This window comes from Carassius carassius, chromosome 2, assembly GCF_963082965.1.
Source record: "Carassius carassius chromosome 2, fCarCar2.1, whole genome shotgun sequence".
Classification (NCBI taxonomy): domain Eukaryota; kingdom Metazoa; phylum Chordata; class Actinopteri; order Cypriniformes; family Cyprinidae; genus Carassius; species Carassius carassius.
Window position 1 is genome coordinate 16,842,447 of NC_081756.1, and position 15,480 is coordinate 16,857,926.

At 38.1% G+C, this 15,480-nt stretch overlaps 1 protein-coding gene across 1 annotated transcript in view; it reads right to left on the reverse strand.

Moving 5' to 3' along the window:
- Positions 1-14,964, reverse strand: part of LOC132104538 (rhombotin-1) — a 38,879-nt gene extending 23,915 nt beyond the window's left edge. The window contains exon 1 of the mRNA XM_059510096.1: positions 14,372-14,964. Within this exon, the coding sequence (XP_059366079.1) occupies positions 14,372-14,393 (22 nt within the window). The 5' untranslated portion in view covers positions 14,394-14,964. The remainder of the gene's footprint in view (positions 1-14,371) is intronic.
- Positions 14,965-15,480: the final 516 nt, after the last annotated feature.

A 15,480-nucleotide genomic window follows, 5' to 3' on the forward strand; every position in this document is an offset into this window, starting at 1 on the left:
TTTTTATTACTAATAGGCTTAATATAAAATAAATCATTATAATACTTCCTGTATATATTAATTTTTAATATATACACCTTTGTTTAACTGTTCTACCAGATTATTAGACAGACTCCTATCTGTATTAGACAGAACTGTTAACAACGACGGTGAACAAGAGAGAGAGTGTGAGCACTGTGTGCGCTCAGGCGCTGCCGCTCTCAGCGCCGTCAAAATAAAGTTCCGCCTTGAATACATCAGCCAATCAGAAAAACTTATATGCCAATGCTGATATTTGAAAAATGCCAAATATCGGCTGATATATCGGCCATGGCGATATATCAGTCAACCGCTATTTTGGACCCCACTTACTTTCATTGTATAGCTAGACAAAAACAAAAATGTTTACCAAACCAAAATGATGACTTTGTGATTATATTTTAAATATTAATTATTTATTTACAGGGGGATGAATTTTAAAGTGTCACTTTTCTGAGAGGGGTTTGACAAGCTAAAGCACACAACCTGCTAATTATTTTAATTAATCGAATGACAGATCATTATGCCAAATAAGCATGACAACTATTTAAAATTAAGACTATTTTAAAACTACTGTGATGAACTTTATCATAAACCAAAGATTTGTGTTAGCTCTAGCTGTGCAGAGGAGCCGATTGTGTGCATGTAAGCCATGACCATAGCAATCCGGACTATAATTTGTCAGCCAGCCACCGTGGAGGTTAATGGGGAACTAAGGCAGATGTCCTGCTATTGTCTGTGTAAATTAGTTCCTTTCAATCAGTCCACATCATTACTTTAATTGAGCTTGTAGACACTAAGTCTCCTTTACTGCCAAGACAAAACACATCTGGTAATAATATCAGGTAGAATATGCCAGCTAAATCGCAGACAAATTAATAAAGAGCGTGATCCTAGTTGATAAGGACTAGGCAGAAACATTGATTCATGTGTTTGGTGGACATCATGCAGCACAAAATAGGAGAATAGTATATGTTCAGCTGTAGCTTGTGGGTAAATGAAAGGTAACACAGTTGTGGATGCTCTGTGTATGAAATCAGGCCTGTCTTTGCTTGCTAGTGTGATGATATAATTAACAACCCAGAAAAGTTCAGAAGAAGAATACATTTGACTGAAAGAACAACGAAGGAAGATAGAGGAGAAAAAGATAAGATTTGACTGAAAGAAAGATGAAGGAAGAAAGAGGGAGGAAAAAAAAAAAAGAGTGAAAGGTCAGGGCTGGCAGGACCAGTGTGGTTGTAATGAGAATGTTCATTAATATGATGCACTTTCACAAACTTTAGCAGCCTGCTGCAACTAATAAGCCCCGGTGAAACGGAGCAGTGCTGCTCCTTCACAGTGACCCTGGCACTGCCCGGGATAAGGGAGGGTTTGGTCTCCGGGAATAATTGCTCTTTTCACATGTTACAAGTGTCCTGACCCCTGTGGTCGGCAGCCACTTTCCCCGAGCATAATTACTTCTGATCCAGCCAAAATGAGGCAGCCACATTAGGCCTGTAATAACACTGGCCCGGCTTCAAGCATAGCAGTATGGGTAGTCTGGGTAAAGCAGGGGCTGGAAACAGAGGGTTTCTTTTTTCCAAGCCCTGGCACATGTGTACATTTCTTACACGTGCAGTCACTTCTAGGACCAAAGGCCTTTTCTCTCTCTTTCTGATGAGGAGATTGAGAGGCTAACTAAACACATTGTTAGCTCCTGATGCCCTGCTGAAGCTTTGGCTAACAGATGTGATTCCAATTAATGGATAACTTCATTAGCTTGTGTGTGTGTGTGTGTGTGTGTGTGTATGTGCACGCGTGTTATTTTTTGCTATACACTTTTCTTTCTCCTATTAATTTTAATTTATTCACATGGGGTTAATTAAAAGAAATATATCAGCGATATTGCAACAGCTATCTAATTAAATTCATTACTGCTTATTTTGGAGACGTGTGAAAACTGGCAGTGTTATTGCAAGAGGCAAGTTGTTCCAACACTTTGGCGCTTGCTCGCGTGGTAAGAAAACAGCTCTAGAAGGTGAGTTGTCGACAGACCAGAATCAGAAAAGCTTGTGTGAATGGAGAGGAAGAACAATCCCGACTCAGGGGTAGGAGGAGTTTAAGAGGAACAATCAGTTGCTCGATAGAGAAAGAATAGGGAGGTGTGTGACCTCACATCCAGCCAATCAAATGACACCCGTCTAGAAGTAGTTCTCTACAGTAGGCCTGGAGTGCGTGTTTGTTTTAGGTCTTCATTTAGACAGAGCTCAGAGATGGCAGCCTCTACCCATTTATTCCACCAAAAAGGCATAAACTGTCAATATCCCCCACTGATGAATGACTCTTCATATATATGAACTCAATTAATTTTCCCCTCTTTTCCCACAGATTGCATTTGCATTTGAATAAAGGAATAAATCCATCTATTCTCCCTGCAGATCTTTTCAGACTTTGAGGGAAAAAAAGGAAGACAATCTTATCTGCTACTTCATGACTCCTGGCAAGAATGTAACCATTAGCACAGTCAGAGCCTCTTTCCGCCATCCGTTGCACAATGATGCCCCAACACTTTTTAGCCAACATTAAAAATGCATTTGGCTAGGCATAAATGTAGGCTTTCTAAAGTTTGTCACTCCCAATGTTAGGTAGTGATGTATGAAATTCCCCTCTCCCCAGCAATTACTACACATTTAGCGTTTCAAAAGATATGCCAGGAGACAGGTGTGCCATTCAGAACCATGCTGCAAGGTTGAAAATGGAGGAAACGCCATGCAGCACAACTCCATTTGGGCCCCGTTTAGAGCTGAATAATGCAAATCCACCACGGGGGGTATTTGTTTGGTGTGTGGGGCCTCTGGGCAACTTGAACACTGTCTCAGCTGCCCATCTCCTTATGGGTTAAATAATGAAGCAGGGTTTGGATTTCAACAATTACATTTCATTTTCCCAGGCTTTTTGGTTTACTGTACCAGCCTTAATCAGGTGAACATTTCTGTGGCGTTATCATTGAGTTTATTAGCAGTCATTTGACATTTTGTAATTACTACAGTTTCCCAGCCATGTGTACTTCAGGGTTTGTTTCAAGTGTCAATCTATATTTAGAAGATACGTATTCTTACTGCTAAACAATTACAGTATTTCAAGTCTGTGAGTTTGTGTGTAATTGGTAAATTTGGTACTTATTTTGGGGATGTCTCCATTAGGGAAAAAGCAGTCTTCCATGCTGTACATTATAAGGCCATCCTTAAAAATATTCTTGTTTGCCGTAACCCGACCGACCCTGTCAATTTAGCACCGACTCTATTTTTTTTTTTTGCTTTTAGTCCGACCGACTTGCCGATTGTAAATTTGCGTTAAGACCGACCAATTTTTTTTTTTACTCTTCAAACAACTAATACAAACGCAATAAAATACTATTAATTATATTTAAGTAAGTATTGTAAATATATAAATTGCCTTGGCCTACATACAAATGAAGGCTATCTTCTTTAATTAAAAAAAAACCCTTGACGTCATCTGTGTTTACACTGATACTCTCATTCACTGTCAGAGTCAACGGTTCTCGCTTGGTAATGATGGCTGTGGCTGCAGTAAACTAAATGTTCGCGGTCACTGTTCAAAGTCATACGGGTTCGGGCACCATAATACATCTAAGAAAATTCATTAAAACAGCTCGACATTGCTTTAACTTGGCACAAAGTTCTGGAAAAACTGTGCCCAGATCTTTTCCCATCCCTTCTCCTCTCTAGTCTAAAACCGTGACCGTGTCGACTGTCACTTTATGTTCGAAAATCTATTGCACGAATCAAGCACGAATCAATCAACACAAGTTTCGAAAACGAAAAACGAAAATTATTTTAAGGCCGGTGACACACTGGCTGTGTGGCGTGACATGCATGACAACAATATCAACTTTTTTTTACACACCTACGCCTACTGATAAAGGACACCGTCAACAGTATTGACGGCAAAATAGACTATGTTTGACAGGTGCAATATTTAAAAATCAATAATTATTTATTTATTTTTAAAATTACATTTATATCTGAATTTATGTCAACCTACAGACTTTCAAATATCAAAATGTCATGAATTAATATGTATTTGTGTACAAAATGACAAACATATTTTCCTATTATATTTTGCCTGGAAACGCTTCCAACACGCGCACGTGTCGCTGTAAAAATAGGCGTCGGTTCTATTTCTAGCATGCACGCGTTTTCCGCGCGGCTCGCGTCTCACGCAGGCAGTCTGCAAGCTCTAACCTGTTAACATGGGAGCCGAATTAAAAACCGTCATGCCACGCAGCTGAGACGCTTGCGCCACGCATCCAGTGTGTCGCCGACCTAACGACCTTTTCTCGGAGCACGTCCAGGTTTTTTTTTTTTTTGGATAGGCGTCACACAGCAACTGCAGCTTCGGACAAACACGCATAACAGCAAATAATACTTTTGCACAATGTTTCTCTTTTTACAACAGAAATGTGAATTCAGCCGGTATTTGAATTGTATTCGAATTTTAAATGCATAATTTCAGTTAGGGTGAAGAAAAGCTTTTTGCTTCTCTTCTGAGGCTCAAGATAGCGCATCGAGCAAAATATTACTGCATGTTTATTCAAAGCATTAGAATACATGACTGTGAAAAAAACATAATATTTAAAATAATGTTTATGAACCAAATATTATTAATTAAGTTACTTAAAGAACTATAAACAAAACAGAATCATGTATGCATGCATTGTTAAATAAATAAAAAGGGCGGAAAACCAGTCACACAGGATACATTTTTTCATTTAAAAACATGAGATGCGCGAAATATGCGTTCTGTGTGAACGGCTTGGTTTCAGTTTTGATGTAAACAAGATCTTCTCCACATTGATTTTTTTTTTTTTAAGTGGCTTCAACTGGATAGGCTAACATAACCTTATAATGCAATGACACATATATTGTCATCACATCTCGTGCGCGTACACGAGGTGAAAGATGAGAAAGCAGATACTGCGTGTCGAGCTCGTCCGCCTTTGAAAGTCGTGTAGACACAGCTGTGCGCGCGGCGAGATGGAATTGAACACGTACCGGGGCTCATAAGGAAGCTTCCTTAATGCACACCTAAAATTCATATGCGCATTCGAATGTGGATTTTTATTTTTAATTCGACGAATATTCTAAAAAATATTTTTTTTGATAGCCTAAGAAAATCGCCTATGCGATTTTTTGTTGTTGTTGAAATTTAATCGTAAACACAGCCATGTTGAAGCCTGCAGTAAATGTTTTGCATTATGGCAGTCCACTCTGCTTATTGTTTTTCGAAAATGTTGCACTCCTGTTTGTCATTTTGCACGTAACTTCACGCCAATAAATCATCAGAAATATTGGTCTTTACCAATATATTGAATCTTGACATTCCTCCTGCCTGTTGTCCGTGGATTTACCCATATTTGGTGTTATTTGCCGTATAAAACTTTAGACATGCAAAATCGATTTTACAATCGATTCAATGAACACTCGTCACTCAAATCAAACAGGATTTTTTTCACAAAAGTGACAACCCAAGAAAGCAAAGTAAACGTTCTCTCATTTGTAGGTTGCATTGATACGTAGCGGTGGATGCAAGTAAAACAGTAACTCATTTTTTTTCTCACCTGAAATTCATGCAATAAACATGTTTTCGACAAAGATTTAAATTTGTTTGTGGTCTATATAGCCTGCATCAAAATGAGGTTTGCAATGATGCGCCCGAAGGCACGCGTTGAAGACCCAGTCAGTGACGTCACGATATGCTAATTTGTTTAAATTCATACCGACGTCATCACCATCACAAAAATTTACTTTTTTTTTTACATTGAAACTTGAAAAAAAAGAAATAGACCGACCTACCTACCCTTTTTTAAAAAAAAATTACTGTTACTGCAAACCAAAATATTTTTAAGGATGGCCTAATATTCAGGGGTGCACACAAGTCATCAGGTCCGCGACATGCACAGCCCAAAAAAATGTGCTATATAAATAAGTTCTGACAAGGTTGACCGCTGTTAATGCACAATCACCATTTTAGAACGACAAACTGTAGATTTCTTTTCAAACATAAAGCATAAATCTAGGCTATACCATGCCATTTTCAAAGCACAATGCAAAACTGCTAAATAAAAGCCTGCTGATTTTAAGTTTGAAAATGAACACTTTTTTTTTAAAGCTTTTATCCAAAGCGACTTACAATTGGGGGATTCATAAAGGGATCCTTCTTAAAGAGGCAAACAAAGAAAGTAGTAGGAAATATTAGCATTTTATTTTTGAGTTTACTATAAAATAATTGTATTTGCATTTAATACTAGGCCTACCTTTTATGAGAACCAGGCTGAAAAAATTATGTGCACCCCTGATAATATTAATAGTTATGCATACATTCAGTTTGTGCATTTAATTTTTTTTTTTTTTATGTATAATATCATAACCATTTATTGGTTATTGGCCATAACATGAAAATTATTATTAGCTTGCTGTTATCAACCAGAATTTCAATCTTCCTCTCTAAGTACAAGGTTTGGTTTAGTTTCTAGTCATTATAATTAGCTTTAAATAACATCCATGTTCTCATTTAAATGACAAGTTAACTTAAGTGTATTCCAATCATCTCCATAGCAGCATTGAGAGCGCAATAACTGAATGACCACACCATTCATCCAAGGTTATTGACGTTGCTGGAGAATTCAAAAGTTAAATCAAATGGCCAGTCCATTATAAGCTCCAACTATGCATGGGATATGGTTACGTTTAAATGTGTCAAGAAAGGATAAAATTATCGGCTGGCAGAAAGGGGGGCTGGACAGCATTATTCAGCCTGGGCTCAGTTTCCAATTTCAATTAAAGCAGAGCAGAGTAGCCAAGTGCTTGAACCACAGCTGCCACTCAAATGGATCAGAACCATCACGCGGCACATTGATTAAATTAGCCTCACCAATATTGTGTCCTTCCCCTTTAAGGAACAATACAAACTAACCGGCAATCACTGCCTTTAATTAGGTATTCAGGATTTGATTTATCGAAGGTCAGCCAATGAACTGTGGAAGTTAGTATCTCATTAAATGGACTGAGTTTCCATTTGCCAGCCTCCCTCCAGTGCTTTCTCTAACAGCATCCTCTTATATGTTGTGGCTTTTTTATTAAAAATAGGAATAGATTTTAATATCCATGTAATATTTGGATGGAATGTGTTTACACAGGCTATATTGGATTTCTCTCCCCCAACTATTTTCTTAAGTATTTTACATGAGCTCTGTTATTATTGGTTCGTGGCGTGTATATAAATATATATATATGGAAAGTTTATTGAGCTGGGGGGAGTTTTCATTATGTTGTCCCAGCTGAAAAGAAAAAACCTCTGGCCTACATGTTTCCTATATCTATTACTTACTATTACTAGTCAGCATTCCAAATATTGATGAATAGAATCTCTACATTTAAAATAAAAAAATAAAGGCATTATGATAAATAAACAGATGGTTTGGCTTCTCCTTGAATAGCAGAAATACTATAAAGATTAAGAACTGAGCATGAAGGTACAAAAAAAATAACATGCATGTACATGCTAAAATACATACAATATACTACTACCATTCAAAAAGTTTGGAGTCATAATGTTACTTGAGCACCAAATCTGCACATTAGATTGATTTCTGAAGAATCACGTGACACTGAAAACTGGGGTAATGATTGATAAATATTACCATCACAGGAATAAATGACATTTGAAAATATATTAAATTGGAAAACTGTTAAACCATAATTATTTTTACTATATTACTGTTTTTACTGTATTTGTTATCAAAGCCTTGGTGAATAAGAGACCTTTCAAAAACAATATATACATTTATAACAATATTTTTTAGGTTCAACTTTGTCATTGCACATGTAAGGTACAAGGCAACGAAATGCAGTTAGCATCTAACCAGAAGTGCAATAAGCAGTACAGGATATACAGTGTCTACAATATGTTACAAATGTACAATAAATATAGAGATAAGAGTATGGCCATAATTTACAGATTTTTAAATACTATCAGCATGATATACAGATAGGTGTACTTTGAACATACTATACAGATGGATTATGTAATAAGTGTATGTACACTATAAGCAGAAACTATGAACAAATGAACATCATTTACACTAGTGCAATGGACAGTAAAATTCAATCACTATGATGTCATCTGCAAACTTAATGATGGAGTTGGATCCTATTGCTACGGTAGGCAAATTGGTGTGGGTCCAGTGTGGGTGGGAGGCAGTCCTTGAGGTGTGCTAGGACTAGTCGCTCAAAGCACTTCATAACGATGGGTGTGATTGCTACGGGGCGGTAGTCATTTAGGCACATTGGGGAGGAGTGTTTCAGCACTGGCACAATGGATGTGGACTTAAAGCATGTTGGTACAGTTGCTGTGTGTGTGTGTGTGTGTTTTGTGAAGTGAGTCAAGAGGCTACAATCTCCAAACAAATTAAAGCAATAGTTTGAGTACCTTCCTCACTCCACGAATTACAAATTGAATATATTGAACAGTGCATCACTTATTTCAGAATTCATCTTGCTTCACTCTGCTGTTCAGTAATCTTCAACAGCAAAACACAGATGCAGATCAGCTATACGGAGAACTACAACTTCAACAACTCACTGTGTAATGCGTACATTCAAACGTTATAAACATACACAGTAAATATATTCTGCACATGCAAACCAATTGCACACAGACATATACATGCACACTGTAAACATGTAACCACACAGGTGTGCACACATGCCCACATACCAATGTACCTACAAAACTCACCATCCAAAAACCAACACAACAGTTATCAGTGTCTGCCTGCAGTTCTCCGTTAAACACACTCTTGTGAATATGTATCCAGGGAGCATTTCAGGAGGGATTAAAAAAGGCCTTTCAACTAATAGGCGTAATGGAAGATCAATGTATAACAAGATGGAATCTTGCATGCATAAACAGACCCTGTTACAATTATGCGACAAGATTCTATTTCAACATTAATCATTTATAACTGCATAATGCTCCCTCATAAACATTCACAATGCAGCAAGGCTTTTCCTTTTGTGTCTAAACACTCTTCACAACCCATGTCTGACATTTTTTATCATGGTTTCATCATATTTGAGTCAGGTGATATTTACAGTATAAAGACATCAAGGCGAGGTGAGTGATATGTGTTTTTTCATAAAGGCAACACTAATGAACCGCCATGATACCTCAAGCTGCACTTTCTATCATCATAGAGCCAAATGTGGATATCAGTGTAGGTATCATTAGGAGAGCTTTTATCAAGTTAGAGAATGTAGTAAGGTTAATGAGGAGTTTATAAAAGTGTCTCTGGTGGACGGAAAGAGCTGGCAGGGAGGACAGGACCTTAAGCAAAATATGCTAGTCATTTATTTCATTAGCATGGGCACCTGTACTGAGCTAAGTGTGATGACCTGCTTCAAGAGAAGCTGAGTGTGTGTGTTGTGAGTAAAGGAGAAAGGTGATCACACACAAAATTTAACTGGACCTCATTTGAATTAACATCAAATATATATATATATATATATATATATATATATATATATATATATATATATATATATATATATATATATATATATATATATATATATATATATATATATATATATATATATATATACACACACCCTACACATGGATATTGTTTTCTGGGCCTCTCTCGCTCATGTTGCTTTTTTTACTGAACGGTGCACCTGTCTGCATTCGTCTCAGGACTCAAGGTGAAAGATAAGGTTGCTCTGAGACATTTTAAAAGGTAGCCTAAAAATGACGATTCATCTTGCTGGCAGCATGTCTGAGGATGTTATAAAAGGTTTTCTGTGTTCCCAATGCTTCAGTGATGGACTGTATGTCCTTGAAGCTCTTCAAAAATCCAGTGTTTACTGGGATTATTTAAAAACTTGCCAATAACTTTACACAAAGAAATAGAAGGATGGGAAGAATTCATAGAAACACGCGGTCATGACAGACCATATGGATGCAACATGAGCCTTCCCCAATGGCTCCCTTGATGTTTGACAGTGTTAAGACATTGGATGAAGATTTAATAAAAGTGTTTACACGTAACACAAAGGGAATATGATCGAGCTGGTGAGCGGTTCCGATGAGCGCAGACATTTGCATCATATACAGGTGCATAGTAACTTTAACTTTCATTCTAGAACCTTCGTCTTTATTCGGATGCCCTTTCAACTGCAGTAAAATTATGGAAAACAAGATACACTGCAGTCACTGATGTGAGAAAGCACAAGTTTGATAGTGATCAATGTCCCGTCCACACGGAGATGCATTTTGTTGTATACGCATACATTTTTACGCATAAATAGGTGTTTCATCCACACTGATCTGGCGTTTTGGGAGAGTGAAACCAATATATTTTTTTAAACCAGGTTCCAGAGTAGATAAATTTGAAAACGCCGCCTTTGCGTTTTTTCGTGTGGACATAGAATCCGTATATTTTCTGAAACTATGACGTCGTCAGCCCTCTTCTCATCCCTAGTCGGACACAGCTACGTCACTTAACAGCAACAAAAACACGAACAAACATTGAACGATTGTCTTTTTATTAACTAACATTAATGCGGATTAATAAATGTATTGTTCCATGTTAGTTTGTATACCGCGCATAAGGTTTACGTGCATAGTCCAAGTCTTCTCCATTTTTACTGTATCTCTGTGACAGAATTACAGTGCCACATGCTGGTCAGCAATGTATACTACATCATTTTGTGTCGGTTTTGTGGTTTTATGTGGATGCATGCAGATGTTTCTTGAGACAAAGGGGGAAAAAAAAAAAAAAAGATCGGACAGGGAAAGCTCTGGCTTAGTGTAGACGTAGCCCAAGTGCCTTGGGATAGAGACAGAAATAGGGTTGGTAAACTGTACGTTGTTCGCATAAGGTTCACTGGAATCTGACTCTTCTGCCCAGTTTGATTCTCCTCATGAGGAGAGGTCCACCCATAAAATGTGCTCCTGTGTCCTCAGGATTTAAGCAACGAACCTGCATGCAGTTACATTAAAATTATATGGCCAGCTCTCCAATTTTGTACTGTTGAAAGGGATGCATCACCTTGTAATGTTTAACACTTCAGCCTCATCAGAATGTCAGACTACCATGCATTCAAAACCATCAAAAAAAGCATGCCAATTTAAGACCACAAAGAGCAATGACGGATCTCTGTGTTGAGGACACATCAGTTGCAGAAATATTGAACTGTAATTGCATCAGGAGGAAATGTTTATAAAGTAGAAATTTCTTCAGGCTGAAGTAATATAAGTGGCAGGAACACAAGCATTAGGCCCTGAATCCAGGTGCAATATTGCAAGAGACCCAGGGTGAGAGAAACATTGATGTAATTTCAATATTTAAAATTGGCAAGTTTAATTTAGAGTAAGAACAAGCTAATAAGCTGAAAAAATAGCAAATACAAGAGAGAAAATTACCTTGCAGGATGAAAAAAAAGTGAAAAAAACTTAAGGAATGTATAAAAGTAATCTCCAAGTGGAAATTTGAAATCAACCCACATAAAGGGGAATAACAGAAAATAAATATTACTGTCCACTCTCTAAATCAATATAAAACTGCTACAAGACCGAATTTCCATGGTAACTCAAGTAAAGAATGAAGCAATTCTTATTATTTCAAAATAAAAACTGGTGCCTGAAGCCCTGAGTTTTATTACAGCAGCAGACAGATCATAGGTCTAGTATTCATTTGAAACACTGCATTTCAAATACACACATTAGGAACGAACAAAGTTCATTGGTTCACAGTTCTCGTAAATTAAACGGGAACGGTAACCATGAATTTATCATCAGGATGTACTGTAGAAGGGTGTTCTTTTCTCTTCTCCGGGTTCTTAGGGAGCCCAGCGATGCGAATGATCAATCCTGAACAAGTCCACAATGAGGACCCAATTATTTCTCCCAATCCAGATAGTTTTAAATACCTTGAAGGGAAAGAAAATGGCTGAATACCGTATTTCTCCAGAGAGAATTAAAAGTCAACCGAGAGCTTCTTTTATTCAAAGGTAGTCATGAAAAGGAGTTGTTCTTGTTCTGTACCTTAAATTCCCCCACTCTCTCAGAATCGTTGTAAGAAAGTACAAGATCAAGTAAATGTATGGTATGGTGTCGTTGCCTGAAAGCAGTACAACAAGGATCAAATACAGTGCAAGGACCTGCTGATAACAAAGCTTGCGAACCTGAAATATGAAAGGTTGATGTTTTGGGAAGCCAATGTAATAGTACAATAGCGAGTGCATGCAAAACTACGACACAAGCCCCACGTCACTCTACTTTCAATCTCCAGCGCTTCGTACATCATTGCATAGAACAGAAAACAGATATATGCATGACCCAATATTTGATAGATATATATATATATATATATATAAAAAACCCACTTACATTAAGACAACCTAATAAAGCTTCCTAACAGCTCAGGGTGAATTTTAGGTCAGAAAACTGAATCAAGCTTAGTGTGTAGTAAAAATAGTGAAAACTACTGTTTCCTAGTTTTCAGAGGATGTTGGATAGAAGGTAACAGGATAATTCTATTGCAGGATGTGGTTATTTACAGTTACATCAAGACCATTTGAAAGATCAGTTATGGAAACCAAATACAGCAGCGACACTGGCATCTATAATCTTCTGAATCGTAACAAAACCGCATTATAAAACAATTTGCTTGAAGGACATTTTTCTAAATCACAATGTATCAGCAAGTTTACAAGTACCGATGATATATTCAGAAGCGTATGGATGCTGTGAGTGAAAATGAGGTTTGTGCACATGGTTGTTTTTTGAAAAAGCTCAGTTCATTTCATCTTATCCACTAAACTCCCTCACTTTGAATTTAGTACAAAATGTTACTAAACTATGAGGATATTTTACCTCAACAGATATATTTAGAGTCAGACTATATAGCCTTTTATTACAGTCAGACTTATCTGAACATAGCATGTGCAGAGAGAGAGAGAGAGAGAGAGAGAGAGAGAGAGAGAGAGAGAGAGAGAGAGAGAGAGAAAGAGAGAGAGAAAGAGAGAGAGAGAGAGAGAATCCAAGCTGCCTTCCCATCCCTGCCAAAATGCCAGTGCAGTTGGTCGGCACCAGCAAGCAAAGGGTGAAGCTTTTAGGCAATAAACAGCAGGTGATCTAAGCTTTTCTGTAAGTCCTAATGCTCCTAAAAGCCACTCTCCCTGCTTCTGTAATTGGGCATCAGTAGTTAATGTAGTATTGACTGCATTACATGCTCCTGTGCATCCTCTCATACTAATGCCATTTGCATCACCTTGTACATTTACCATATTGCTTAGCCAATAGCTGTTAAAAGCAATCTGAATCATGAATCACATGGGGAACTTTTAGCAAGACAGACAGCCAAAAGGAGACAATTTACAGTTGAGTTAATCTGGGTACATTAGCGCAACATGGATTGAACAAGACAGACCAATTTATGTTTCCACGGCAATCCCTTTATTGGTTTTTAGATGGGTTAGTGAAAGGATGGTTGGCTCAAAGAGATATGAAATATCCATTTTCAAACATAAGTATGGGTCTGAAATGCAAGCCATTACTTTAGAGGGGAAAGGGCCCCTGGCTAAAAACTAAACGTGTGTGATGACAATATTCCCTGAAAGATGACAATAAAGGCATTTTAAGGTCAAATACACTCTGTAGGGATTTTCTTCTCTCAACGTTGTTAAAGAAACGTATCAAACTACACAAACGGGATTCATCTTCAGCAAAAACTTGTCACCACCGCAAGCTCCAAAAGAGAAGAAAAAAAAGTTTATAAACTGTTTCCATAGGAACCAGCGTGCAGCGTAAATACAGAGACGTGCATTGTACATATGCCTATACAAACACAGAAATATTTACTAACTTAATACACTGATATCAAGTTGGCGATCTAAATGTTCTCGTTTAGACCTATCAGTGCTGTTAAAACATCTCCCCGTAACTTCACAGATTTGCATGAGCGCGAACTGATACTGCGGTGAATAGCGACGTAGGTTCATCTCTACCTACGTCTTTTAAACCGAAAATATCATTTCATACACCGTTCGACGGACAGTCAGAGAAGTACACCGTACTCTGCAAGTCTCCCTCAACTCAAAGTGTTTTAGAGTAGCGTTTCCTCATGTAAACCTGACGCTAAACGTGTCCATCTGATGTGACACGAACTGGAGCATGGAAGTGCCGTTCGGGAGGAAATGTACGCTAAATGTTGTATTTCCTCACTGTCCCGCATTCCCCATGGTCGTAAGGAGCAAATGAATGCACCGACAATCATCCGTGCACTTACCCTCTTCCTTGTCCAACACCATCGTCCTGAGGAGCGAGGAGTCCGGCTCCAGGCGATCCGCTCTCGGCTCCAGCACACTTCTGCGCGCCGCTCGCGTCTCTGGGAAGAAATTGCTTTGCAACAACAAAAATAATCGTCCGCGTTGCTGCCGCAAGGTATAGTAACACAGGCTCGTCTGTGCGGTTTTCCGCTTTTCAGAAACGGAAAGCCATGTAGAGAAACATATGTGTGTCCATTATTAATGTGTAATTAATATTTTTCGGAGATTGTACGTAGAGATGTCCCCTCAGTTGTATTCGCGTAGGCAGCGCGTCAGTAATATCCACGCTTGTAATTAACGAGGTCTAAAACTAAAGTGAGACGCCACGGTGCATTCCATGCGAAAATGAAACGTGTACACTAACTCAAATCTAATTTAAACAGCCGTTTAAATTGAGCTGCTGCGAAGAAGCTATTCTTGGAGTAGAAACATGTTCCTCCCAGTTCTCATTTGCTCCGAAACTGTAACTATATTCAAGAAATCCAATTCTGATGCTGACACAACTCCTAACAGCATGCTCACGCTGCCTTTCTCACCCAATTTATGCGCTCTGCGCGCTCCTGCTTCTGAATAAATGCGCGCGCTTCCCAGAGAGCCACGGATTCCCCTGTTAATTAAATCAATTCATTATGCTCAGATCTGATTAGCAGCCCTTCCCCCCTCTTTGAATCAATTATTCAATACACAAACATAATTGCTTGTGCCAGAGGTGTCTAAGTATTAGCTTATTTAACTCCAAGGACACTAATTACCCCTAGGGCAAGGGAACTTTTCTCATTAATTCTGACAAAACACAAAAGCACAGCTAAGGGAAAGTGTGTGTGTGTGTGTGTGTGTGTGTGTGTGTGTGTGTTTATGTGAAGTGTTCACAGGGGGATGTGTGTGTACGTGTGTTCTTGTGTGATTGTGATGTGTGTTATAAATAGAGAAAAGAGGGTTTGAGCTAAAAGCATTTTGAATAGTTTTCATAATCTAATTTCTTCACATTCTTCGTTTTCGCTTGTTTATAATATTTCCACTGGATATGTGAGATGATCGGCTAGAAGACTCACTTTCCATATTCAGAAAA